Below are 25,459 nucleotides of genomic sequence, written 5' to 3' on the forward strand. Positions count from 1 at the left end.
AATCACTGAATTTCGCACGTACGATCACAGCGGTGCGACCAGAGCGGTTAGTGCATCACGTGATCAACTGCTAAATTCAAATGTGCTTACGCTCAGCGCTTGTCATATATTTATATTAACTCTTCGGTGTTTTCAACCACATAACGTTTATTTTAGGTTTCAGTCATTTAAATTCACATGAGTAATAAAAAACAATACATTTTGAGTTACACACTGATGTCTATGGAAACCGCAATAATAATCCTTTCCATTATAATTAGATGACATGTTTTATTCATATCAGAAACACATTGTGTAAGTAACTTTAAAGTTTACTCTATTCTTCTCCCAGTTCACCGGCCACTTACTTTCATGTATTTCGGGAGAAGTGGATGAATTCACGTGTTGTAAATCCAACAGATCCGATTCTCTGAACAGCGGCACAAACTAAGATGGCAGCGCCCATCGCACATATAGCTCAACTAACGCGATCATATTTTCTTTTCAGCTCGTTTTTTGGTTGATTAGGTCTGTCTTGGTTTTCTCTTGCAGCTTTCTCTTGCTGTGTTTTTTAATCAAGTAAGTACTTTTTTACATTTTTTTACTTAACATTTAAGTACAGTACAGTTTTTATTTAACTTTTAAGTACAATACATTTCCATTTAATCTTTAAGTACATTTTTTATTACACTTTTAGGTGCAATACATTTTCATTTAATCATTATTCAAGTTTTTTAATTACCTGTATGTAAGCAGCACAGTGCAGTGTTAATGTTCAAACTGGGTTTTTACACTGTATAAAAAGGGGCTGACAATAATAAATATTCTTATTAGAAATAAAACTGCCTCGTTTTTGAGCTGTGCATAGCTTTAGCTGAACAGTTAGGCCTACTCAAGAAGTACCACCTCAGAAAATATTTGGCTCTCCAAGTACCACCATAATGACCAATATTAAAAAACGTATTAGTGTGTATTTTAATATTGGTCATTATGGTGGTACTTGGAGAGCCAAATATTTTCTGAGGTGGTACTTGGTGTAAACAGTTTGAGAAACACTGCCCTAGAGGACACTATGGGGAATGCCCATAGTGTCCTCTAGGGGACACAGTGTCTCGTTCCCCTGCTCAGGGAACCATGGTTACAACTGTATGAACAACTAGACTTGCTCTAGACCTAAAGTTTCCGGCTTCAGGAGCCTTGAGAAGTAGGAACTGGATTCAGACCTGCAGTGGGCAATGATGGGACCGGCGTCCGGTGGATTGCAGGTTTTCACCCTCCTGAGGAAGGCCAGGAATGGAGTGGGATACTCGGGAACGCCGTGGTCCGGCCAGGCGGTGAACTGGAACTGTCGAACCTCTCGCTTTTCACTAGAACCATTCTGAAACGAGAGCAATTGCCTTTATTCCAAGTCCTATGGGTTATATCTCAATACATCTAGCCCTAGTTCTAGTAATGCATGATTTAATTGTTCAAGCACCTTACAAGTCATGCCAGGTTGACGTGAGACGGTGGTACATGTAATCATGTGTTCTAGCATCGCCTTGTGACACCAAAATGTCTTCTACATTGTATTTCGACACGGGCAAGAGAGCCAGGAACATGTCAGCCGCATTGGAGATTTCGGCAAGAAGCGTGAGAGACATCAGTGTCCTGCTAGTTCCACTGCTAGCATTTATTTCTCATCCTGGACGTCTTTAAAGGGAGGTTTTGCATTTCAATGTCGCTGCTGTTTCAACAGAGGCTCCCTTTGAATAAATGAATAAATAAACGATGTAATTAAGAGCAAACTGGCCCAGTTTTGCCGGATACTTTTTTTCTCTGGCTGTCTTCTGCAGGCTGTGTTTCTCTGCAGTGGATGGGCTTGTGCTGGATTGTTTTTAAGAATTCATGACTCTGGTTTGACTGTGTGTGCGACTGCAGGATATGCACACACATAAATACACTTCAGTGTTCCAGCGAGAGTGTGTGTGTGTAAGGGTTGTAAGCAAACTCTGACTATTCAGCCATGCAATGCAATACAACAAACTGTGGTGCAACAAAAACACACCTCATCTGTATTCGAAGATGTCCCTTTAGTACAGACACTGCTATATGACTAAATAAGCCATTATGTTTAATCAAAACTGTCCAAGAAGACAATTTAATTGCTTGTGCATAGCTCAGGAGATCTCTTCTGAAACTAGTGGATTACTGGGGTTTTTCTTTCTGGGACAAATCGGAGAATATCCAATTACTGTCCCTTCTGTCTAGGAGAATCAATTGAGATATTGAAGAGATCTCATTTCTCTTTCCTGTGGGTTTAAAACGAAAGCTTAATCCCTTAACCATGAGTACACTCTTCATGCTCTGTACGACAGTCTCTCTTTAATCAATGCTCCGGCTCGTGTCTTATGGGCGCCCTTCACTACAGTAAAAGCTCAATCCATTTTAATTCACGTTACGGTCTGACCGTGCAACTTGCTGACCCCTCTCTATTCCTCTTCCTCCCTTCCAACCACTTCATGTTTACTTGACCGCTGCGCCGTCTGGGATGCCAATTTTGCATGGAGTCGTTTTGCTCTGGCCACTTAGCTAAGTGCCTCTCTTTGGCAGGCGTAACATTAAAAGATGATGGATGTGGAACGAGGAGATTATAAAATCATGCGCGTGTGTTGGTGCACGCAGTGGAGATGAGAACCCGGTGAGGGTTTCAGGACAAATGTCTCGTTCGCCTCAACCGTTTGCAATCATCCCGGTTGCGTACGTCTGTCGGGGCCCGAAAGCGAGACAGTGTAATGTGTCTGCTCCAAGGTCCAGAGGGAAATAACAGGCCCATGCACAACGTAAAACTCTTTTAAACAGCTGTTCCTGGAGCAGGGAGAGCACTTATCTCAGAAACGCCTTTTGTGTAGACCATGGGTGTCCAATCGTGCTCCTGGAGGGCCAGCTCAAAGACACCTGGAAGTTTCTAACAATCCTAAAGAACTTGCTTAGTTTAATTAGGGTTTGAGCTAAACTCTGTAGGACACTGGCCCTCCAGGAGTAGGATTAGGCACCCCTGCAGTAGACAGTGCTTGGCTGTTTTCTTTGACATGAGATCATGCTAGGTGGCACTATTACACAGGTGGACACAAAAAGTCTTACCTTGTGTAGGGAGAAGGTGCGCACGCAGAAGGTGGCGAGTTCGATGGTGTCCAAGAGCGTCACCTGGATCATACCGTAGGTCTCCGTCCCTCTACTCGGCCAGTACTGGTCGCACTTTATCTGCAGAGGGTGAGGGAATGTTAGCATATCTGATGTCATTCAGCTTGGTTTATCTGTCTTCATTGGATGTCGTTGACTCAGATTTACCTATGCATTTCTATGCAAATTTCAGTGTGCTGAGGAATTACGGTGCTGTTGAACTAAACCTGCTCATCTTTTTTGCTCAAATGATCATAAGGGAGTCAAAATAAAGCCTTTTCCAAGGACATTTTTGATTCTTAAAATGAGTAAGACTTAAAATAGTCTCCATACAGAGTCACGAGGGTTCAATCCTGCAATCACAAACCATTCTCGTCCGCCCATGTCAGATCAATTACCTTGGCATAATGTTTTCCTTCCCCACTCTGACACCTGGCACATTGACAGACCCCTGGCCTGCCACAGCCCAAATAAAGATTCACTCAATACGGAGCATGGCAAGCAGTCAGGCCGCCCCTGTGCCCTGATGCGATGTGACAGCACACTGCTTCATAAATGTGCAGGTTTAATGCGTTCTTTGCGCTTATGCTGCAGATTGAATGGCTCACTGTGATCGCATCTGACAGAGCTCTAATACACCATGTGGTGCCCGCTAAGATGGTGAGAGAGAGTAAGAGGGGGTGTCCTGAGATACTGACTGAGTTTGCTGAGCCTGACAGTCTAGGGTGTGACGGAATCGTCTTCAATGAACTTCTGGACGTTACGGCTGAGGAAGTCTTCAAGATGAGGGCTTCTTAACTTCCTCTCTCTCTCTGGTAGAGCCGAGAGATGATTCCCAGGTTGTTATCGGAGAGCCTATGTCTTTATTTCCCTCTATTTTTCTCCATCCTTTTTTGCTCATTCATTCAACCGGCAATGGCATTTCAACTGGAATAATGTCAATTTGTCCAGTATGAAACTCAGTCTTTTTAACAAGGGTAAAAGAGACGGCCTATTAGCTCTCTTCCACAATCTAGTGAGCTGCATAGCTAGACAGTATTTTAAGGAATCACCAGCACGCTTCGTATGCAAAGGTTGTTTCAAAATGTAAGATTTGGCAAAACTATAAAGCTGCATGTGAGAATCCACGGCAAACTCTTTGATTTGAATGTCAGGAGAATGATATTTACAACTCTTCTGAAAACAATCTGTTTTTTTGACTAGCCTCACCCGTGACTTCTCCTCCAGTCTGGTCATCATGACCACGGTGGCGGCTCGTTGCTCCCACACCATCCTCCAGAAGTCTCCGAAGGTCTCCGGCAGCGGCCCCTGCGTGGCGATGTATGCGTTCTGCTTCCTGTAGCCGTCGATGTAGTTAGCGTTGATGTAGTCGCTGCCTGTGATACCTTGAAATGAAGCATGAAGGTTGGTAACTGTGAAAGTTAGAGTCAGAACGACAGAGACGTTCACTTTAAAAGGGACAAATCATAAAGAAGCAGAATTTTGAAATAAACGATTTTGATTGTTGTAACACAAAGTTACGATACGTTTATGAGAGAAATATCAGAACGTAACACATGACTGCTCAAATCTACACACTGACAAGTATTTATTAAAGTGGCTCTGATTTCACATGCGAAAACGATAGTCATTTGCATGTGTCTTAAAGGTGTAATAAGTAGGTGTAATAAATAAAGGTCAATTCTTAATGCGCATCAGCGTTTCTCACAGGTTCGCGTTTAAAGTCTGTGTAGAGAGAATGGTGTCGTCTTAGCGGCCCCTAATTTAATAACAAATGATCGCTGCGACGGAAGCGAATCAATGAACAATAACTTTAGCTGGAAAATAACTTTATTAAAGAACCGCTATAAAGCCAAAACAATCTCTGTTACCATAAATTATACGTTTATCTCTGTAAAGCTGCTTTGAAACAATCTACAGTGTTATATAAATGAGGATGACTTGACTTAATAGCACAAACAGCTTGAAAATGTTGTGTTGTAAAACTACATAGCTGTTTTGGCACAAGAACACTACGTGTCGACTTCAAAAGTGTGTTTTTTCCCGTTTCTCGACAGTTCCAAAATGGCTGACAATGTTGCTGTGTGAGTCTCTTAACTGGTGAAAAACTTGCTACTCCACTAACGTGATATACAGTCACAGTCTGGTTAGAGGCTATTGTAGAGCTTGTGACAGATATCCATCATAGAAAATAATCCCCATGAAAGAAAAGCCATTGAGCCCCTTCACTGCCTTTTCTCACTTCCTTCCAGCTTTTTCAGCCCCGTCTAGCTCTCTGAGGGCCGGCCAACAGCATCCACTGCTGCTGATTTAGGGCCAGATGCTATACGATGGAATTAGGCTGGACTAGGACTAAATCAGCGAGCAGGACCCTGTCTCGCTCTCTTTCTGCCATCGCTCTGGGCGGCCCGCAGTAAATCTCCCATAAAGCAGCCAAACATTCTCCCGTCTAAGCTCAGGATCCGTGAGACAGCTGGGAATAGAAGTAAAGCCCTTGTGTGCTACAGCTAGGGGTAACAATCTTATGGTCTAGGTCTTGAGACCTCTCAAAACCACATACATGTGGGCTTTGCCCTTAAAAATTTGGATCTCAGGGTCTAGTTCTGGGTCTGGATCTCTGCCTTAAAGGTCTAGTCTTGGTATGGGTACCAACATGCAATTCTCATAATCATCATAATAATCTAGGTGATTTAACAAGCAAATGTAAATATACATATGATTTGATGTAATTTATGTTGGTGGCACAGGCGACGGGGGGTGAATTATGCAACAAACTCAATACGTAAGATTTGGGGTTTGTTCAAATCCTTCAGAAGGAGCTAATGCCATCAATTCTCTGAAACAAGTCACTTGTAATTACACTCGGGGTCCGCACTCGCTTCAGACCTCTGGCAAATAACCTACAAGAGGCATATTTAATTGTACCGTTTATCCAACACAAAAGCTTCAATCTCAAACACAGGCCCATGGTGCTAAATTGTTGTTTTCGTGCTTTAACAACGAACAATGAAACACTTGGCTGTGCTCATTTTCTAGCCCCCGCTACGTCGTAGAAAAAGACAAAATTAGCAATCAGGGGAAAAAAAGAATGCCATTAAAAGCCTCTTCCCCGCCTCACAAAGCGATCGCGGGTGTGTTTCGCTTTAGTCATAGCTAAGTGAACAGAGCACGGCTGCCTGCACGAATTGTTCCACCGCTGTGTCTAATGGCGAAATCACTGCACTGTAAAATGGAAATTTCGAACTTGATTAATTTATGCATTTATGGGCGCTGTCTTTGTGATGATTCTGTTACGCTGCGTTATTGCTCATCTAAATTGGGTCGTGGTGAACTGTGGCAAAAATCAAGGTGACGCGACGACGAGGGAGGGAACCTGGGGAAAAATATCTGTAAACAGCAAAAGAGAGCATTGAGCATTGACAGTCGCCTCTGTGGGAAAAAAATATGGGCATTTTACCAACATAACAGCAGAATCTCTCCTGATTTTCCACTGGCGTTTTATGTTTAATCCAAAATCTTGACAGCTTCTATACCTCAACTCAAGGCACTCTGGGATATGGCTGTGCTCTACACCATTTGCCTGCTGGTTTAATTTTGACTGCTTGTGAATGATCTGACTCTTGTTTCTTTTGTGTGTGTGAGCAGACAATAAAATTGTGTGGGAAGGAGAGAAAGTAAATTGATTTATACGGATAAACACTATAAAAACGTACAATAAAGACATAAAAAATGGATGGCGATCCTCCCAAATGCACATGGTTCTTCTCAAAGACTTATGGATACATTTCTCTAAACTGCTTTTTTTGTCTGTGAAGCCAGACGGATCTGTGGGGGCGACAACAAAGTTCACTCATTCTGGAACCTTTAGGTGCAACGCATTAAGATGGATTTCTTTTTAAAAAATCTATGTGTGTGTGTGTGTATGTGCAGTTCTGCCCGACCTTCGATGGGTGCCAGGATTACGCGGGAGTGGTCGTAGGCGATGACGTTGGCGTATCGGTTCTTGGGTTTGTTGACCTCCAGGTTGGAATGCTCCCAGGTGAACTGCTGACCCGGATCGATGGACTGTGGAGAGAAAGTACGGAATGAAACCACCCTCAGGGCTTTTCCCAATCCCTCAGCATCACAGGCATGAATACTAATGTGAGAGGAGAGTGAGTCTGCATCCGCTAGAACATCAGAAGAAGGTGGAGAAACAGAGGAGAGTTCAACGCTCAGAAAGCGGGGTTGAGTGAGGCCACAAGGCCTGGGAGGACTAAAACTCGCGGATGGGAAATAAATGAGAATCCTTCACAAAGCAGCTCAGATAAACATTCACAACAAGATAAAAGTCCCGCTCCTGCCGCAATCAGAGCGCACATTAAAGTGTAATTAAAAGCCATCTGCTATCGTTTTAAAATATTCACGAGCATTCGGCCAGGTAGCTTTGTCGGGACAGTTGCGTGGACAGTGAATAATAGCAAAGGAAACGCTGATAAAAGAGTCTGCTCCTTCCTGTGAGGGGGTGAATTATCTGGCGCAAGCAAGATAAATGCCACCACATTCCCAATATGAGAATTTCTGAATAAATATTCTATTCCCCTGTCGGGGTAATTTAGTATTCCATTATGATTCCGAGCCTGTTCTCGGGCAATGGCTCCGTCCCAGCTCTTCTAGCTTGAGGGATGTTTTCATTTAGGCGACCATCTCTGCATGCTGAAACTGGGACTAAATAAGCCACAATGAGGGGTTTGATGTAACTGTTTACCCTGCGATGATTACGGGCACAAAAAACAGAGCACGGATCCTCCGCAGGTTGTCCGTGCTCTCGAACACGTCTCTCTTATCATCTACCCTGAAAACCGCCTGTGGGTTTTAACGCATTGGTCTGGATTGGTATGGTTCTGCTCCAAGCCAAATGCCAGACGGTGCTGTAAAATAGCGGATCACGTATGAACGGAAGATTGATGTCATAATCCGGAGTTTGGTAATCCACAGCATGCTTTTGCATAGCACCCAGCCCGCATCCTCATATCAGACCAAAACTCTTTGCACCAAACGTCTTTTTCTGCTCCTCATCGGCATCCATCTCTAATGTTTATTTTTTCTTCTCTAGCCCCGTTTTTAACAAACATCACTCTTTGATTTAACTAGCTATTATTAGCATACTAGTGCACGCTGAAGATCAAACGCTACATTACTTCCATTTTTTTCCCTTCTAGAGCAGCAGTTCCCAAACTTTATCATCAGCTGACCTCAATTATGTACTTGAAATGCAAGTTTAAAGGGTTTTTCAACCTCTCAAATGTAATGACTCTTGCAGTTCCCTTTGAGAAAAAAATACTGTGTTTTATTCATCAAGACACAGCAGATCAAATTTCTTGTAACAATTTATGAAACTCTGAAGCTAATATCCGGTAGAAGGTGACTTTGCTGGGTTACGCCATTGTTTGCTCACTTTTTGCAGGTGGCGAGGCCAGAAACTAAATATTCAACAATCTACTACTAAGGCTGCTTAAGAATGACTTTCCTTCAGTTGGCTAGCACATGCAGCTAATGCTAATCTATATGCTAAGCCAATGTCCCAAAAATGATAGCGGGTTGGCTCAACTCAAGCGTGCCCATGTTCCTGCTGAGATATCGGGTCTGGCTCACGCTGGGAGCCATTTAAGATGGCATTAAGCCCCGGGGGTGTTGATGGCAGGGCTGCTGTAGCACGCTGTGATTTAAGATGGACGACGACATTTGCTCTATGCTAATGAAGGCTGATTCAGCAATAGTAAGGGCTAATCAGCTGCCGCTACATGTACGAGCCCAGCACTCCAAACAGAGACATCCGTGCCACTGCAAAACCCCGGGGCACATGAGTAACTGCCATGTGAACAGTAAAAATAAAAAATCATCTCAACCTGAATTGGTTTATTAGGAAAACCCACAGGTCTTGAACAGCTTTGCCTTTTTCGTAACACAAAATAGCAGGGCCTAAAATTAACCCTCACCAAGCACCAAATGCGAGTATGAATCGGCGTTGGCGAGTATATATAAAAACAGTGCAACTCGCCGTTGGCCAGTAACATTTAATTATGAATTCTAACAATGCATGAAAGTGAACGCTCGGGACAGTTGACGGGCCAGTGCTGCATCGTCACGAAAGTTTAAGCTTTGACATTTCCATATTCAAGAGCAATTTTGTTACCTGTGCGCTGTGTGGATAGTGTGAATACCTAACTGAACTCTCTTTCACGTTTTCTTGGGCTCGAGTGGACAAATTCACACAAAATTATGTAAAAAAAATAGTGAGCATCCTAGTAAACAGTCTTTTACTGTCAACAGTCTTGAGTGAATGTTAACATTTGAAAAAGTAAACGCATATGTGTCAGTATCAGTATGTTAGATCCGTGCATTCGCTCTTAAAGTGACAGCAGCCTAATAAGGATTCATTAATAAAGATATTTAATATGCAGTGTTATTTTACATTTGCTTACTTTATTAAATGTCTGTACCGGAAAGCAACTTTTAGACCTATACCTGAAAAACCTGAAAAGCACTGTTTATTTAATTTGTATCTTTGTTATATTGTATTTATTTGTGCTTCTGCCAGTAATTTGATTATTTGTTTAATTATTATTTGTTTGATTATTACTATTTTATTACTGACTTAGTACGCTTACTTGTCTTTAATAATGTTTTTAATTTATATTAGTTAGGCTAGCAGTTTTTGCTGTGGTCTTGAAATGTAAATTGTGAATTTTCACTGGTATCTAAAATTACTGCCATTATTTTCGGTAAAAAAAATATATTTAAGGCCAGTTATGGAAGCAAATAAGAGACAGAACTCTGAAATTTAACAGCCACTGAATACTTAGTTTTGAAATATTTTATATTGAAAAACATTTATCTGAATTTATTTGCTCTGAATTCACCCCTTTGAAATTATTTTACTTTGGAAACCATGTATCTGAATTTATTTGTTTCGAATTTACCTCTCAAAACCTGAATTTCAATGAATATTTTTCAATGTTCACAAATACAGATTTAAAAAAAAAAAAATCAACTTATAGAATTTCAGATAAAATAGATTCAAGTTGATCAAATTTGATTGCTCAAATTCAGATCTCAAATTTCAAGTTAATATTTTTCAAAGAAAACATCAGTCTAATTCGACTGCTCAAATTCAGATCAAAAAATTCAAGTTAAATATTCGCATGGTAACATCCGGGCTACCCAGGATAGGAAAAACAGTTGAGCGCCTATCAGAGCACGACGATCATGTGCGCAGCGCAAGGTATACAGTAGGTGGCGGTAATACTCCGAGTGAACGGCCATGAAGCGGAAAGAAGAAGTAGAAGAAGAAGAAGAGCACGACCAGCGACCATGAACCATGCTGCGTTCCAGCAGAGAATGTCTAATAGGAATATAATATAATAATATCCGTAGACGGGCTCTAGTTCCAGTCAAATTGTCATGCCCTTCACTCGCTAACTTCCCTCCGTCTCGTTCACTCGGATGTACGTCATTGCTTACGCTGCACGAGTGCCCACTACTGGCAGAAACTGCAATGGGCTGAACTGGAACGTCCCAAGCCCTTGATCACTTGGAATCAGCTATAGAGTTGATTTATTATTTAAAAAATGTTTCCTTTAAGAATTTGTTTAATGCAGCATCCAAATGTTTATATGTGTGTGGGTTGTTTTAAATAAATAAAATATATAATTAATATATCATAGAGTTGTCTGTTGTGGTGGTGATTAGACGAGATCTGTGGTGACGTGATTGTGGGACAGGTGCCTGAAGTGTACATATGAAGTAGACTCGCTCCCTCGGTCAAAATCGAGGGAACGAGGGTCTGTCCATATCTGGTCCATATAAACTTCCCTCGTCCACTTCACGAAGTGAACGCAGCACCAGTCTATGCCATGAACACATGACGAGCTCTCTGTCGTGATCCAAGAAGTCGATCGGCACGGAGGATGTTAAACCTGTAAAGATGACTTCCAGGGAAAACGAAGGCCGGGGAAAAAGTAAGTTTGCCGTTTATGTACAATCGGACTCGGGCTCGACAGAACATATGTTGTTGCTAATTATGTTTGGAACACATAGCTATGGTTTGTGTGACTCGTGTCTCTATGTAGGTAAGTCAGCTATAGGCAACGGTACACACACACACACACACACACACACACACACACACACGTTCGATGATCGCGCCCGCGCCTCTCCCTCTTTCTCTCACTCACTCACACACACACACACACACACACACACACAAGCATTGCAATCTTGACATCGCAGCCTGTTCATTATAGCCACGGAGCTTCAGAGATAAGGCAGGCTACAGCTTAGGCGTCCCTAAAGAACCCGCGTATCTAACAGTAGTTCCGCACTACATTAATTAATTTGCACGCGAGTTTTATTTACTTTTATACCGTGTATTCTCCGTGTAAATTCATGCACCGAACCGTGACGCCCGGGTTCAATACGAATACATGTACCGTTGCCTATCTGACTTAGCAGCTAACGTTACCTACATAGAGAGACGAGTCACACAAACCATAGCTATGTGTTCCAAACATAATTAGCAACAAGTTACATACTTCTGTTCTGTCGAGCCCGAGTCCGATTGTACATAAACGGCAAACTTACCGGGGCGCCTTCGTTTTCCCTGGAAGTCATCTTTACAGGTTTAACATCCTCCGTGCCGATCGACTTCTTGGATCACGACAGAGAGCTCGTCATGTGTTCATGGCATAGACTGGTTCATGATCGCTGGTCGTGCTCTTCTTCTCTTCTTCTTCTTCTTCTACTTCTTCTTTCCGCTTCATGGCCGTTCACTCGGAGTATTACCGCCACCTACTGTATACCTTGCGCTGCGCACATGATCGTCGTGCTCTGATAGGCGCTCAACTGTTTTTCCTATCCTGGGTAGCCCGGATGTTACCATGCGAATATTTAACTTGAATTTTTTTTATCTGAATTTGAGCAGTCGAATTAGACTGATGTTTTCTTTGAAAAATATTAACTTGAAATTTGAGATCTGAATTTGAGCAATCAAATTTGATCAACATGAATCTATTTTATCTGAAATTCTATAAGTTGATTTTTTTTTTTAAAATCTGTATTTGTGAACATTGAAAAATATTCATTGAAATTCAGGTTTTGAGAGGTAAATTCGAAACAAATAAATTCAGATACATGGTTTCCAAAGTAAAATAATTTCAAAGGGGTGAATTCAGAGCAAATAAATTCAGATAAATGTTTTTCAATATAAAATATTTCAAAACTAAGTATTCAGTGGCTGTTAAATTTCAAAGAGTTCTGTCTCTTATTTGCTTCCATACCAGTAAATTATCCTAAGTTACTGACTATTGGCTGGTGTGGCAGAAAGTTAGTTTTATACCCTGATTATTAGAGATATACCCTGATAATTATCCAAAACAATATTTTTTTGCAAAATATGCCATACCTCGTACTCCTGGGAGAGCTTCAGGTTGTCGTTGGCCTTCAGTAGATCTGTGTGCTCGGCTAGCTCCGAGATGGGTATGGGGGGGTGGTTCATCATACCTGTGCACCAATCAGGAGAAGAAGACACAGAAAGACAAGGTCAGTAAGACCATCATGGTCAAGAAAGGTAGTTAGAAGCAAAATCCCAAATGTTGGTGGAGAAAGCGGGATCAGGGGTGGGGGAAGACACCCAAGCAGGTGAGATAATGAGGTGGGACTGGAGTGAGGAACAGTGGTGATGTTAGGGACACAGTGTGACCAGGCCAGAGCTCTACATCATCAATCCGTCCAATCAGGATCGTCCTAATACAAAAAAAAAAACAAAAAAACTACTGCCTTTATACAGACAATATGAAGGCAAGGACCTAAGGACCATTGCTAAGGTGCTACAAAACCCCCAGACCAATTACAACGCTGATAGAGGTCAAATGTTTCCTAATAGCTTCGCAATATTTCCAAAGCAATGAACTGTCTTCTGTCACACTCCACTACAGCTAAAACTGATGAGCAGAGGACACTCCATGCACTCAGACGAACCATACGTTTGTACTCAACGGGCTAAGACAAAGAGAACAATGTTGCCTTCATGAAACCAAACGGAGTCACAGACACAGCCCCAAAGATCTGCCTTTGGGAAATAAGCTCATGTCTGCAGGGACAAAACATAATAGATTTAATCAAATGCAAAATCTGAAACCTCTATTTCACCGAGGCGAGACAAAAGGCTAAAACCACAATACAAGATTGATGCTTGTCACCCTATGTACATTGTTGGGTGATGGTGATGGGATCTATGTTCTCTATGTAGAGTTAACCTTGTGTTACTATAAAATAGGAGAGTCCACTCCTGCTCCTGGAGGACTACCTACCAATAGGGTTTAGACTGATCCCCAATTAAAGACATGTGAAACAGCCAATTAAGGTCTTAAAGGGATGGTTCGGAGTAAAATCCACCTAGGGTCATTTGCACCATGACCTCGAGCCAAACACCCCCCAGAAGCCTTTTTTCTCTTGGTTGAACATTATTAAAGTTAGAGCTTATTTAGAGATATCAGCCAGATGGTTTAGTGCAGGTGCCAATGGATCCAAAATTGTATCTAGTAAATTACCCCACTAATAATGCCCAGAATGGCACCAAACTTCTACAGTCATAAAACGAGGCATTGGAAAGTTTGTAAGTTTGTAAAGCGATGCATAAGGATGTAGCGTAACGACGCCCAGTTCCAGGAATGCACTAATATTTTGTTGGTAGTACCAGTTTATAACAATTATTAGTTAACACTAAGTTGTCAACACTTCGGAAAAAAATAATAATTCGTTGTGAAACTACATCCTTATGCATTGCTTTCTGTCAGGACTTTTACATGCTTTTCTCATCTCACTGAAGTGACGACGACGTCCGGGTTAGCGGTAGCGTGAGCCGTCAGGCAAGTGTTATTTAAATAAACTCCCGATGTACTTACAAACTTTCATATGCCTCGTTTTATAAGTACAGAACCTATTTATACTACTGTAGAAGTTTGGTGCCATTCTGGGCATTATTAGTGGGGTAATTTACTAGATACAATTTTGGATCCATTGGCACCTGCACTAAACCATCTGGCTGATATCTCTAAATAGGCTCTAACTTTAATAATGTTCAACCAAGGGAAAAAAGGCTTCTGGGGGGTGTTTGCCTCGAGGTCATGGTGCAAAGGACCCTAGGTTGACTTTACTCTGAACCATCCCTTTAAGGATCACCAGAAACATCCAGGCAGGAAAGTGGCCATTCAGGAGCAAGATTGGACACCCCTTCCCTAACCATATCTCTAATCCTGTCAAGTAGGGAGTTCTGCCAGTCTGATACTGTTTATTGCTGACTCAAACACAAAAGTACACAAACTTCCGTCTTGTATTTCACTAAACAGACACATTTGCATGTCATTTATGGTCTTATGCAAAATGAAATATGGACTTACTGTTCTGGGGGGGGAAATCTGGAAAGCTTCCACACTAAACACGAAAAATATGAGCAAGCGAGAGGTAGAAAAATATAATATTGCCTTTCCCCAGAGGAAACGTCTTGCCTTAATATTTCCAGCAGCTTTCCTTTTGGCAGAAGCTTGCAATAATTTTCTTATGTAACCCTTCGTTTGAGCAATGATGGGAAATAAAGCTCTTGAGGTGGAGGGCTAATGATGGGGGTAATCAGGGTAAGGGAGGGGGTTTATTCGAGAGTTCTGGCCTGGGTTAAGATGACCCGATGGTACCGGTGAAAAGTGAAGTGTCTTGTTCTCAGCTTCAGTTCAGTCAAAGCTGAGCAAGCGTGTCACAGAAGCAGCCACCCATGCTAACCCTGCAACAGCTTGCAAGACCCTTCCTCAAACAAGCACTAGTCAGCACATGTTTGCTCAGACCCCCCAAAAAACCCTAGGCCGTGCTGGAGTTAATCTCGTAATTAATTAGCAATGGAATAAAGCAGAAAACAGACAAGCTCTTCCTAAGATGGACGCTAACTTATTTACAGAGGCCACTGGACTTTCTTTCATCGTCTACTTCAGAGGTCAAAAGTTAGCTAAATGTTGACATCTTCCTTCAAGAGTACTGTGATTTAATTAGGCATTGATAATCTGCATAATCACATTAGCCACGCTCAATTTGACCTCCAGTTGACACGTTTTTTTTTTTTTCTTCTCTAAGTGTTATATGCTGCAAATGACTTTGCTTGGGTTTGATTGAGATTGAACTTGCTGATTGGACGTCATGACAAAAAAAAAAAAAAACGACGCAAATAATGCCACTCAACAAGACGTCTTGTAAAAGTTCTAGCTGTTCGTTTTTTGTTATGTGAGAATTTGTTGAATTACCGGACGCTAACGCTTCTGTTAGTCTACAAATGTTATTTTCACCAGCCCAGCCAAGCTCTTAGAGATTGTCTGGAATCAGTTTTACCCTCTTAAGGTGAACCAAGATAATGTATGCCAAAGCACTCCTGAAAAAGATGCGAAGGGCAACTTTGGCAAACAACCTGAGATCAGACCTGCATGCTAAATGACAACAGCCTCCATAATGCAATGAGAAAGGCCATCTAGAGCCAATCGAAGCCCAACAAACTCTTTCCAATGTCAACCTATTCCTCAACTTTGCTCCGTGTCAACAACAATTACTCGCCGTCCATTTTTCTATTTCATGAACAGGCTGTTATTTGTTTGTTCTCAGGAATTTTCTCCCTGAAAGATGTGGCAAACAATTACATTTAATCCGATCGAGGTGCAAAAAATTAACCCTCCGGTGCTGTTCAGTTTTCGGCCAAAGTTTTATTGTTTGTTGAATTTTTTACTTCATCGGGTTTTGCCACTTGCTGTGTGAACACACACACACACACAAAGATCGTGGACATGATTTGAAAATGTTAAAAGATCCTGAAAAAAATAGTCACACTTGTATTGTTCAGGGTCAAAAATGAGCTCATTGGAAATGAACGGGAAGCTAATTTCATCTAGTGGAAGCGTTTGGTACTGCGCCCCAAAATAAATCTGACTGAAAGCTCAAATCAACCTCGAACATGAAACACACACTCTAAAAAATGCTGGGTTGTTTTAACCCAATTTTGGGTCAAATATGGACTAACCCAATGTTGGGTTAAAAATGGACAAACCCAGCCATTGGGTAACTTTTTTTAAATTGCATTTTAACCCAACGTTTGGGTTAGTCCATATTTAACCCAAAATTGGGTTAAAACAACCCAACATTTTTTAGAGTGCAGCTTGTTTAGATTAATGGGTTTGATTTTCTCAGTTTCATATAAAAATTGAAAATGGTATTTTTGTGCATTTATCATAACAATACATGTACAACTTTTTTCAAGTTAACTTTTTCAAACTTTTCTCACTTCAGCAATAACCTGCCATGTGTCATCTTTAAAAAGAGACCAGATTATGCTCAAAAAGTGAATAAATGTATAATAACTACTGCATAAATATTATTTAGTATCATAAAATCCCCTAAAAATACAATCTAGTAAATAAAAAATATGACCAAACTAAAATATAGATCAATCATTTCATTAAGGTCATATTTGAATGACACGTGACCAGTACCAGAGGGTTAACCACATTCAATTTCAAGTATTTATGCGGAAGATACTAAAAAGTGTTCTTCAAGGCTGGTTAAGAAAGGTATATAACTCTTTCAAGGACAAATTCCTGTTGCTATCTGCTCTCTCTGCCAGGATTTTTGCGTCTCTCATTCTTTTTATCCCATGCAATCAAGCTCAAGATCACGGAGCGCGAGAGAAGCAAACTGTCTAATTATATATTTTCAGTCTCTTATTTGTGCTTGACAGGTGATGCAAATAACAAACCCTTTTGATATCCTCTGCCGCTGTTCGCGAAACAGTTTTATGCGATTGTTCATTTACATATAAAAGGGAAAAACGCTTGGTATATTTCCCCATAAAAACAAGAAAAAGGGAGCCGTGTTTCTCTTTCCTCTGCCTCGCTGGGGGGGGGGGGATGTATCAAATGTCGGACTATTGTTTGCGGAGGGTTTAATTAATTCGGCTCGTTATCTCTGCCTGCAGAACGACCCCATCGGGGGAGAGCCGGGTGGACGGCGGAGCTGGAGGGCCGGGAAAAGGATGCTGGAATGTGTGGAGACCTGTGTGAAAATTACACAGCAGAGCCGTCTCTACATCATCATCTGTGACTGCAGTGCGTTTACTGTGGATTAATAGAGTTCAGCCAACAGCCTGTAAGAACAAAGCAATCGACAAGCAGAAATACTAAACACATCAAAAAGGAAAAATCAAAAGCCGTGTTACGAAAGAAAGTTAAAAGCAGTCATAATTAAGATGAAACTGTTGACAGCATTTGCATTATGCATAATGCAGAACAAATTTTCTTTTTCTATGTATCTTTTATGCATGTACATTTTAAAAATATATTTTATATATATTTATACACACACACAAGACATATGCTATGGACTTTTTATGCTTCATGCTGGCTAACATTATGTCTTTTAAGCACCAAAAAAATTAAATAAAAAAAAATGGGTAGGATTATTTACTATATTTTATCCTAAATTATGCACCTCGTATAGGAAAAGCAATAGCTAATGAGATACAGTTTTAGGTTTCATTTGAGGTACGACTCCTTTTAACTTTCCCAGGGTTACGGGAGTGAACATTAGCGCAGATCCGGCAGTTTGTGAAGGGAAGGGTGGAAAAAAAAGTCAAATGCAAATGTAGTCGTAGAAGACAACCCATTATTTCGGATGTGGGGCAGACGCATTAAAAAAAGATAAGAAAACACCAAAGCTCAGCGCGAGATGTGAGCACTAACTTTCATAGTCAAAACCGGCTTCACTGACAGGACTGCTTAGACCCGAATCTGTGAAAAACAGCAAACACCAAAAAAATAAAATAAAAGCAATCCCTTTTAAATGCACTGATAATTAGTTGAGAACAAAATCTTGAAATGGATTGAAATAAATGCAAGGAAATTAATAATCTTCTCTTTCATACATTTGCTCCCTCTAATTAATTTTTCAAGCTTTATTGTGCATTTTTAAACAGGCAGGAGAACGGACCACCCCTGCTTTGAATGAAGGCGGTAATCCTCGCGAGGGTCCTCAGTGTTGGATCCGACGCCAAGCAGTCTGTCAGACAGTGGAAGTAGGACACTCACTCATATTCAGCCAACATCAGAGCTGCGGATGTTTATTAGACATACAGATGCTATGAACCAGTGGAGATGCTGTTTATACCACGGTGAAATTTGTAAAATCCAACATTAAGACGCAATATACGTAAGGGATGATGTAGAGGGGTCTTGAATCAGCCTGAAGGGGTTGTAATCGCTATGACAACCGCCTCGCTCTACATTATCCCGCTTATTACATGGCTACCCACCAATAATTTGACACAAAATATTGATTTAAAAAGGAGTTTATTGATTTAAAAACGATTGTATTGCTTCCGCTAAAGAAAATAGTCCGTTCCGTCGCTACGGTTAGAATCCTGCGTCCATAGCAACGCTCTGTTTTTCATGGCAACGGTGTGTTATACTTAGCAGCGGTCCGTTATCACGAAATAACACACCGCATCCTACATTAGAATTCAACCAAGCCATGTAATCAAATTCACTATCGCATCTACCTGACCCCATGGTAGTTTTTTAAAGAATAAATTCTCAAAATATCAGATGGCAGCGTCGATCGAGCGGTAAAAGCACATACGGCCACTGTTTCGCGCTCGACTTCTGTCCAGCTGTCTGGAAAGCGAGCGGATGAGGAATGTCTTCAGCTTCTGTTGTTGAGGTCTGAACCATCTGTGATGACTTTAGGCACACGGCACCCGTGCAGACGGGCCAGATTAACATGTTAGCAAGTGGATCAGATTTGAATTAGCATTAAAATTAGCATTATAAGTAGACTTTGGACTAAAAGTGTACTTTTTATGCTGTATGTTGGCTAAGCAAAAAAAAAAAAAAACCATAAAACATACTTGTATAGGAAAAATAGGATTAATTATTTATATATTTATGTTTATATTATTGGTGGTCATGTTAGCATTAGCTAAAGTAAAAATGTAAAAAATGAAAAGATTTACAAAGTCGACAGTCATATCGGTTATCATTTGTTACTTAAAAATAGTTATCGGTTATCTACATTTGCCAAAATGTCTAATATATCGGTGCACTGGTAGTAGCAGAAGTTAAGGTTAATTTATTGAGTGGATGAATTATCGTTATAATTCAAGATTAATGTTATAATTAGCATTTTAAATATGAATGCATAAAACATATATACAGGAAAAAATAGGATTATTTTATTCTATTTTTAAGCTTATTTATTTACTTATTTATTTAACTTTACAGATTTCTAAATTCGACAGTCATATCGGTTATCATTTCTATGGAAGCAGATTAGTCTCAAATATAATTCACGCAAAAAACATGATTCACACACTCTAAAAAATGCTGGGTTGTTTTAACCCAATTTTGGGTTAAATATGGACTAACCCAAACGTTGGGTTAAAATGCAATTTAAAAAAAGTAACCCAACGACTGGGTTTGTCCATTTTTAAATTGCATTTTTAACCCAACATTGGGTTAGTCCATATTTAACCCAAAATTGGGTTAAAACAACCCAGCATTTTTTAGAGTGCACATGCGTAGACAATTTCACACGCATGAAACCTAATTCACGTACACAGAAAAAAAATAATAATGTGCGTGAAAAAAATATATATTCACACATGCTTTTTAAAAATTATTCATTCATAAAATAGGCTACACTTCACAAATGCAAAACAAAATTCATAGATGTACAACTGTGCACAAAAACCTTTGAATGTTTAAAATGTACGAGTTTATCCTTGAATGTGAATGTGCAAATCATCATTCACATGTAAATCGGCTTTGATGTGTGTGTGTTTTTGAGATTTTCCTGCCATCCTACACAGCTCTTTAGCCAATCAGATTTAATCTTATCAATCGACCAATCAGTGTCGCGTGAGGGCGGGTCTACCTGCATGTTGCGTCATCAGCTTTCCACCAGTGCATGGCTGAGCAGAGGTATGTGCAGTTTCTGTGTGTTTACTGAAGTTAAAGAAGTTCGAGATCAGCCGAAGCAATAGTTTATGAACCGCTGTTTAGTCCACATGTGAACATAAACATTTATTTTTAGTATTGATGGATTTTCATGTCCCGTCCACCACACATTCAACTGATGATGATGATAATGTAATGACGTGCACATATAGGAGACATCTGTTTTGTTTTAAGCTGCATATATTATGTAGTAGTATTGTTTCAGATTTCCGAGACAGATGATGTATGAAGTTGCAGACAACCACTGTTGTAATCTTACATTCCCACTCTAATTCTTTCTAAACAGTCATGATGCAAGACACCCATTTGACAGTTGTTTCAACAAGAGGTTTAAAGTGATGCATTGTTACTGTATTCATTTGTCTCCTGCGGACTATATGTACACGCTCTAGGAATAAAGCCATGCTATTCATGCATTATTAAATGTTCTTGTCAGAATTAAAATATTCAAAGACATAGTTACATTTGATGTACATGTTTTATTAATTTGAAGTTTCTGAATCCTTTGGGAATAAAATTATATATATATATATATATATATATATATATATATATATATATATATATATATATATATATATATATATATATAATAATGACTTGATCATGATTAATGTTCCTGTTACATGTACATATGAATATCATGAACTGACAATCTTAAGTATGAAGCACAACATTCAGTACAGAGAAATATACGCGAGTTGTGAGATCCAGTCAGTCTTATGCTTTTTAAGTATACAAATATTGTGAAATACATCAAGTAAAAAGTTAACAAATGAATTGTGTTCAATCCAGTCATCAGTAGACCTCTCTGTCTTTGGTCTGATATTTAAAATAGTAAAAACCTATAATACAAGAGGACGAGAGATTAAGTGATGGTATTTCATAGAGTTTACTGAGTAATCTTAGTTGCCTCTATGATAAGTACCTTTGTCTGACTAGCATAAAATCAGATTTGCCTGTTTTACTAGGTAAAGTAAAATTAATGCTTCACAAAATTGTCCTGTGACACTAAAAACCTCGAGATGACAATACAGCACAAAACATAAGGAAATTAATGTTGAATATATGAATGAATGAATGAGGTATTTATATAGTGCTTTCATATTAACTACTGTACACCCAACGAACGTGCTTTACAATCATATCAGGGTAACACTTTACAATAAGGTTACAATAGTTAAGTTAAAATGAACTAACCATGAGCAATACATTTGTTGCGGTGTTTGTTAATCTATGTTAACGTTAAGTTAATGTTAGTTCACAGTGCATTAACCAATGTTAACAAGATTTTAATGAAGTATTAGTAAATGTTGAAATTAACTAACAAAAAAGAATAAATGCTGTATATGTGCAGTTCATTATTAGTTAATGTAAACTAATGTTAACTAATGAAACGTTATTGTAAAGTGTTTCCAATTAAGACAATACAAAAAAAGCATAAAAGAAATCAAGAATAAAGAAACAACATGGATTAAGATGTTTGTGACTGCTATCCAGATGTCATGCCAAAGTTGGTTAATCCTAAAAAATGCAGGGAAACAAAAAGTGTTTAATAATTTAACAATTTACACAAATTGCACAAATGGCAAATAAACACTGGGTGCTCATTAAAATAGGTCTATATACTATTTAAAGAATAATCTCGATGAGGCCGGCGCTGAGAGAGCTAGGGTGGGTGTTGGCCACAGATGATTGTTTTGCACTCATTAGTGTGATTGTTGAAGCTGTGAGAGCGGTCTGTACCTGCAGCTTACAACAAAACAAGCATCATTCTTCTTTGACACGATATGGGACAGCTTACATCCGTTAATAGTTCATAAACTATTGCTTCGGCTGATCTCGAACTTCTTTAACTTCAGTAAACACACAGAAACTGCACATACCTCTGCTCAGCCATGCACTGGTGGAAAGCTGATGACGTAACATGCAGGTAGACCCGCCCTCAAGTGATACTGATTGGTCGATTGATAAGCTTAAATCTGATTGGCTAAAGAGCTGTGTAGGATGGCAGGAAAATCTCAAAAACACACACACACATCCAAGGCGATTTACACGTGAATGACGATTTGCACATTCACATTCAAGGAAAAAACTCGCACATTTTAAACATTCAAAGGTTTTTGTGCACAGTTGTACATCTACGAATTGTGTTTTGCATTTGTGAAGTGTTTTGTATGAATATATAATTGCTTTTTGTGAATATATATTTTTTTCAAGCACGTGAATTTTTTTGTTGTGTACGTGAAGTAGGTTTCATGCATGTGAAATTGTCTACGCATGTTTTTTGCGTGAATTATATTTGAGACTAATCCGCTTCCATACATTTCTAACATAAAAATAGTTATCTGTATATGCAAAAATAAATTATAATGTTAAACATTAATATAGATCATAATTTTATTTGAATAAAAAATGATTCATTAAAATAAAATGTTTTTTTTAAAACAATTATTAAAATAATTATCGGTTACTGTTTTAAAATGTCTACATCTGTGCATCGCCTTAATTATAAGATATAAACAGTATTTACAATAGGCATCGTTTGTCTTTTCTACCTCCCAAAGCTATGTAAATATTAAACATCAATATGACAGCCATTTTTCTTCTGTAATGTGACATATTTCTTGGCAAAAGAGAATAAACCAAGAAATCAATAAAAAGAAAAAACAAACAGTGATATGCATCAAGATTTTAGCAAGCAGCCTAAAAAATGACGGGGATTACAAATCTTCTATTCGCAGACACGATTTATCACAGGCTTAGAGACACCAAGAGTGCTGCTTTTTTGCGATTGTGTCACATTAAACAGTTTGCTCATGAAAATCTTTGTGTTATAAAGCACTTAATAATACCAATCCAAAAAGACTAAAGAGGAGTCAGAGGAATTGAGCACAATCTGACCCTAAATGTGCTACGAAACAAACAGAATGTCAGTGTCTCGTCTCATTAGGATAAGCACAGTGGTTGAGCCCCGCGTTGGGCGCCATATGTGCCAGTCATCCATGTGAACTGAAGTGTGCTCCTTTTAACAATGGACCCTATTAGCTAATGGAAATGTCGCAAATGTTTCCCCGTCCCAGTTAATTGGGCTAAAATGTCCGCTTAAATAAAAATTCACCAAGCAAAGAGATAATGACATCCCGCACTTAAAAAGAACAACGTCGCGTCACAAATTGAACGCTCCTCAATTAATAAAGTCCATCGAGGACAACTTTAACGAGGCGAACCTCTGATAGCGTTGAAGCAGACGAGAAAGGCGAGAAAGAAGATGAAAGCACGCCAGGCTCATTTCAGATGTGTTAGGCGGCTACCGGACAAGATGCTCCACAATGGACAGGTGATTATGGGAAATGAGGTGGCGATAGAGGCTTTCTTGCGTTCTCCACCTCCATTTCTCATCTGGCTCTCGTTTTATGTCCGCTGAAGGAGGCAAGCTCTCGGCAGAGGCCGAGTTATGACCTCCTCGGGCGGCCGAGGCGAGATTACCGCCTTTGAAACGAGCTGTTTGATGGGAGAGAGCGCACAGGAGAGAGACGCCTTCGACAAATTCACTTCAAGGAGCCACAGAGAAATGTCAGACTAGGTTTAGCGTCCAAAGCCGGCGAAATAGAGAACGCTCTTTGAACTGGAGGATTTGGACGAGACAAAAGATCGTCTGCTTTCGAGTGAGTTGAGGACGGCGAGAGCAAAAACATCTCCGAAGAGGCCTGGACGTTGGATTTCGCTCAGTTGTAAGCAACCCCTGAACCATATATGAAATAAAAAGGATTGACAGGCCGTACACAATTATTAACTAATAAACCGCATCAGTAGAGATGCAAATTAGAAATAGCAGCAGGTGCACCTGAAATTGACAGTTAAATTAAAGTTAACTGACAAAATATGTCACTCCTGAACACTTCAAAATGATGTCAAAAAGGCTGTTTTTCTTTATGCAAAATATAATTCTTTTGATTTGGGGGTGAAATATGACCTACAAATAGATATGACATGTTCTCGACAGGTTTCGTGAGATGCAGCAGTTTACAGTCGGAGAAAAGTAATCAGAGAGTCTGTTGGTGTGCATGTACCTGGGGTTTGGAAGTTGATTCGTCTCATCTCCACGGGGTCTGTGGGGTGGTGAGGGGTGATTTCGGCGTTGTTCAGCAGGCATTTCGTCCGTGGCTCTGACTCTTTCCGTTTGCTGCTTTAAAAAAGGAAAGGAAAACGTGGAGACTAAATAAAAACTGACAAATGAGATGGAAAAAGAACAAGTGAACCAAATCACAAAATGACCACCCAGTGTTTTCTGACCCATTCGGTTCATGATTCAGATCGATGACTCCCGATTTTGAATGATTCTTCTATCTATCTATCTATCTTAGAGAAGCACCGATACAAAATCTCTCCGCCGATACGTTAACTGATTATTCAGAATGAAATCTGCCGATTCCGATATCGATAATATCTCTTGAACTGAGGCGCTACAGCGATCTGCCATGTCACATTTAAGATTATCAAAAAGACATTTATTATTTGAATTTAGAGATAGAATGGACATAATGATGAGACTTTGTTTCTTTTTTTGGCTGATATATCGGTGCATCTCTAATAATAATAATACACATTGTGTTTATAGTTAATATAGAGGAAGCTAGATGCTAGCACAAACAAAGCTATGTCCACACACAACACAGCCGAGGGGCACATTGGTTTTTCATTGCCATCTAATTAAAACTTTGCTTTTATGCTGAGGCAGGTTGTTTTCTTTTGCCCCCTTGAAAACAGCAATAAAGTACAACTAAGCCTTACCTGTCAGGCTTGCTGCTTCCAAAGAAAGCATTGAAGTGAAATAAATATATAAAAGAAAGAAAACACAACAAGAGAACAAGGGAGAGGAGAAAGAAGAAAATCAATAGAGTGCATTTAAATTCACAGGGCAGGCTAGCAGTGCCAGATTAGGCTCATCTGCATTTGGACAGACCTGTAAAGATGTGTGTTTGCGCATCTCCAGACACCAGAGGTCAAACTCAAGGTCCTGCCGAGGGAGGAAATACTAGCCAGGAGTCATTCGCTTTTAACCTCGTCCGTGAGGTGCTAATGAGGAATAGCTTCCGCACGTTTGCATGCTAAAAGTCAAAGCAGTCTGCTTTGGCCGTGCTCTGAAGCAAATAGCTATTAGCCATCACCTCATTACATTTTGATACGATCGAATTGACTGCTCTCCTCAGCTATGCTTTGAACTTCTCCAAACGATGCTA

The 25,459-nt window shown here is 39.9% G+C and overlaps 1 protein-coding gene across 13 annotated transcripts in view; it reads right to left on the minus strand.

The window, feature by feature from the left end:
• ptprsa (protein tyrosine phosphatase receptor type Sa) overlaps window positions 1-25,459 on the minus strand; it is a 215,315-nt gene that overhangs the window by 15,298 nt on the left and 174,558 nt on the right. For 5 of the 13 annotated variants that reach the window (XM_081383767.1, XM_081383772.1, XM_081383770.1 and 2 more), the window contains 8 exons: window positions 25,011-25,025; window positions 24,290-24,405; window positions 17,946-17,993; window positions 12,584-12,681; window positions 7,083-7,206; window positions 4,351-4,526; window positions 3,103-3,222; window positions 1,203-1,357 (listed from right to left, as the gene is read on the minus strand). In XM_081383767.1, coding sequence (XP_081239893.1) covers window positions 1,203-1,357; window positions 3,103-3,222; window positions 4,351-4,526; window positions 7,083-7,206; window positions 12,584-12,681; window positions 17,946-17,993; window positions 24,290-24,405; window positions 25,011-25,025 — 852 coding nt within the window. The remainder of the gene's footprint in view (window positions 1-1,202; window positions 1,358-3,102; window positions 3,223-4,350; window positions 4,527-7,082; window positions 7,207-12,583; window positions 12,682-17,945; window positions 17,994-24,289; window positions 24,406-25,010; window positions 25,026-25,459) is intronic. The other 8 variants (XM_081383776.1, XM_081383773.1, XM_081383771.1 and 5 more) reach the window with 5 other exon arrangements.

This window comes from Scardinius erythrophthalmus, assembly GCF_964197995.2.
Source record: "Scardinius erythrophthalmus genome assembly, chromosome: 14".
NCBI lineage: Eukaryota > Metazoa > Chordata > Actinopteri > Cypriniformes > Leuciscidae > Scardinius > Scardinius erythrophthalmus.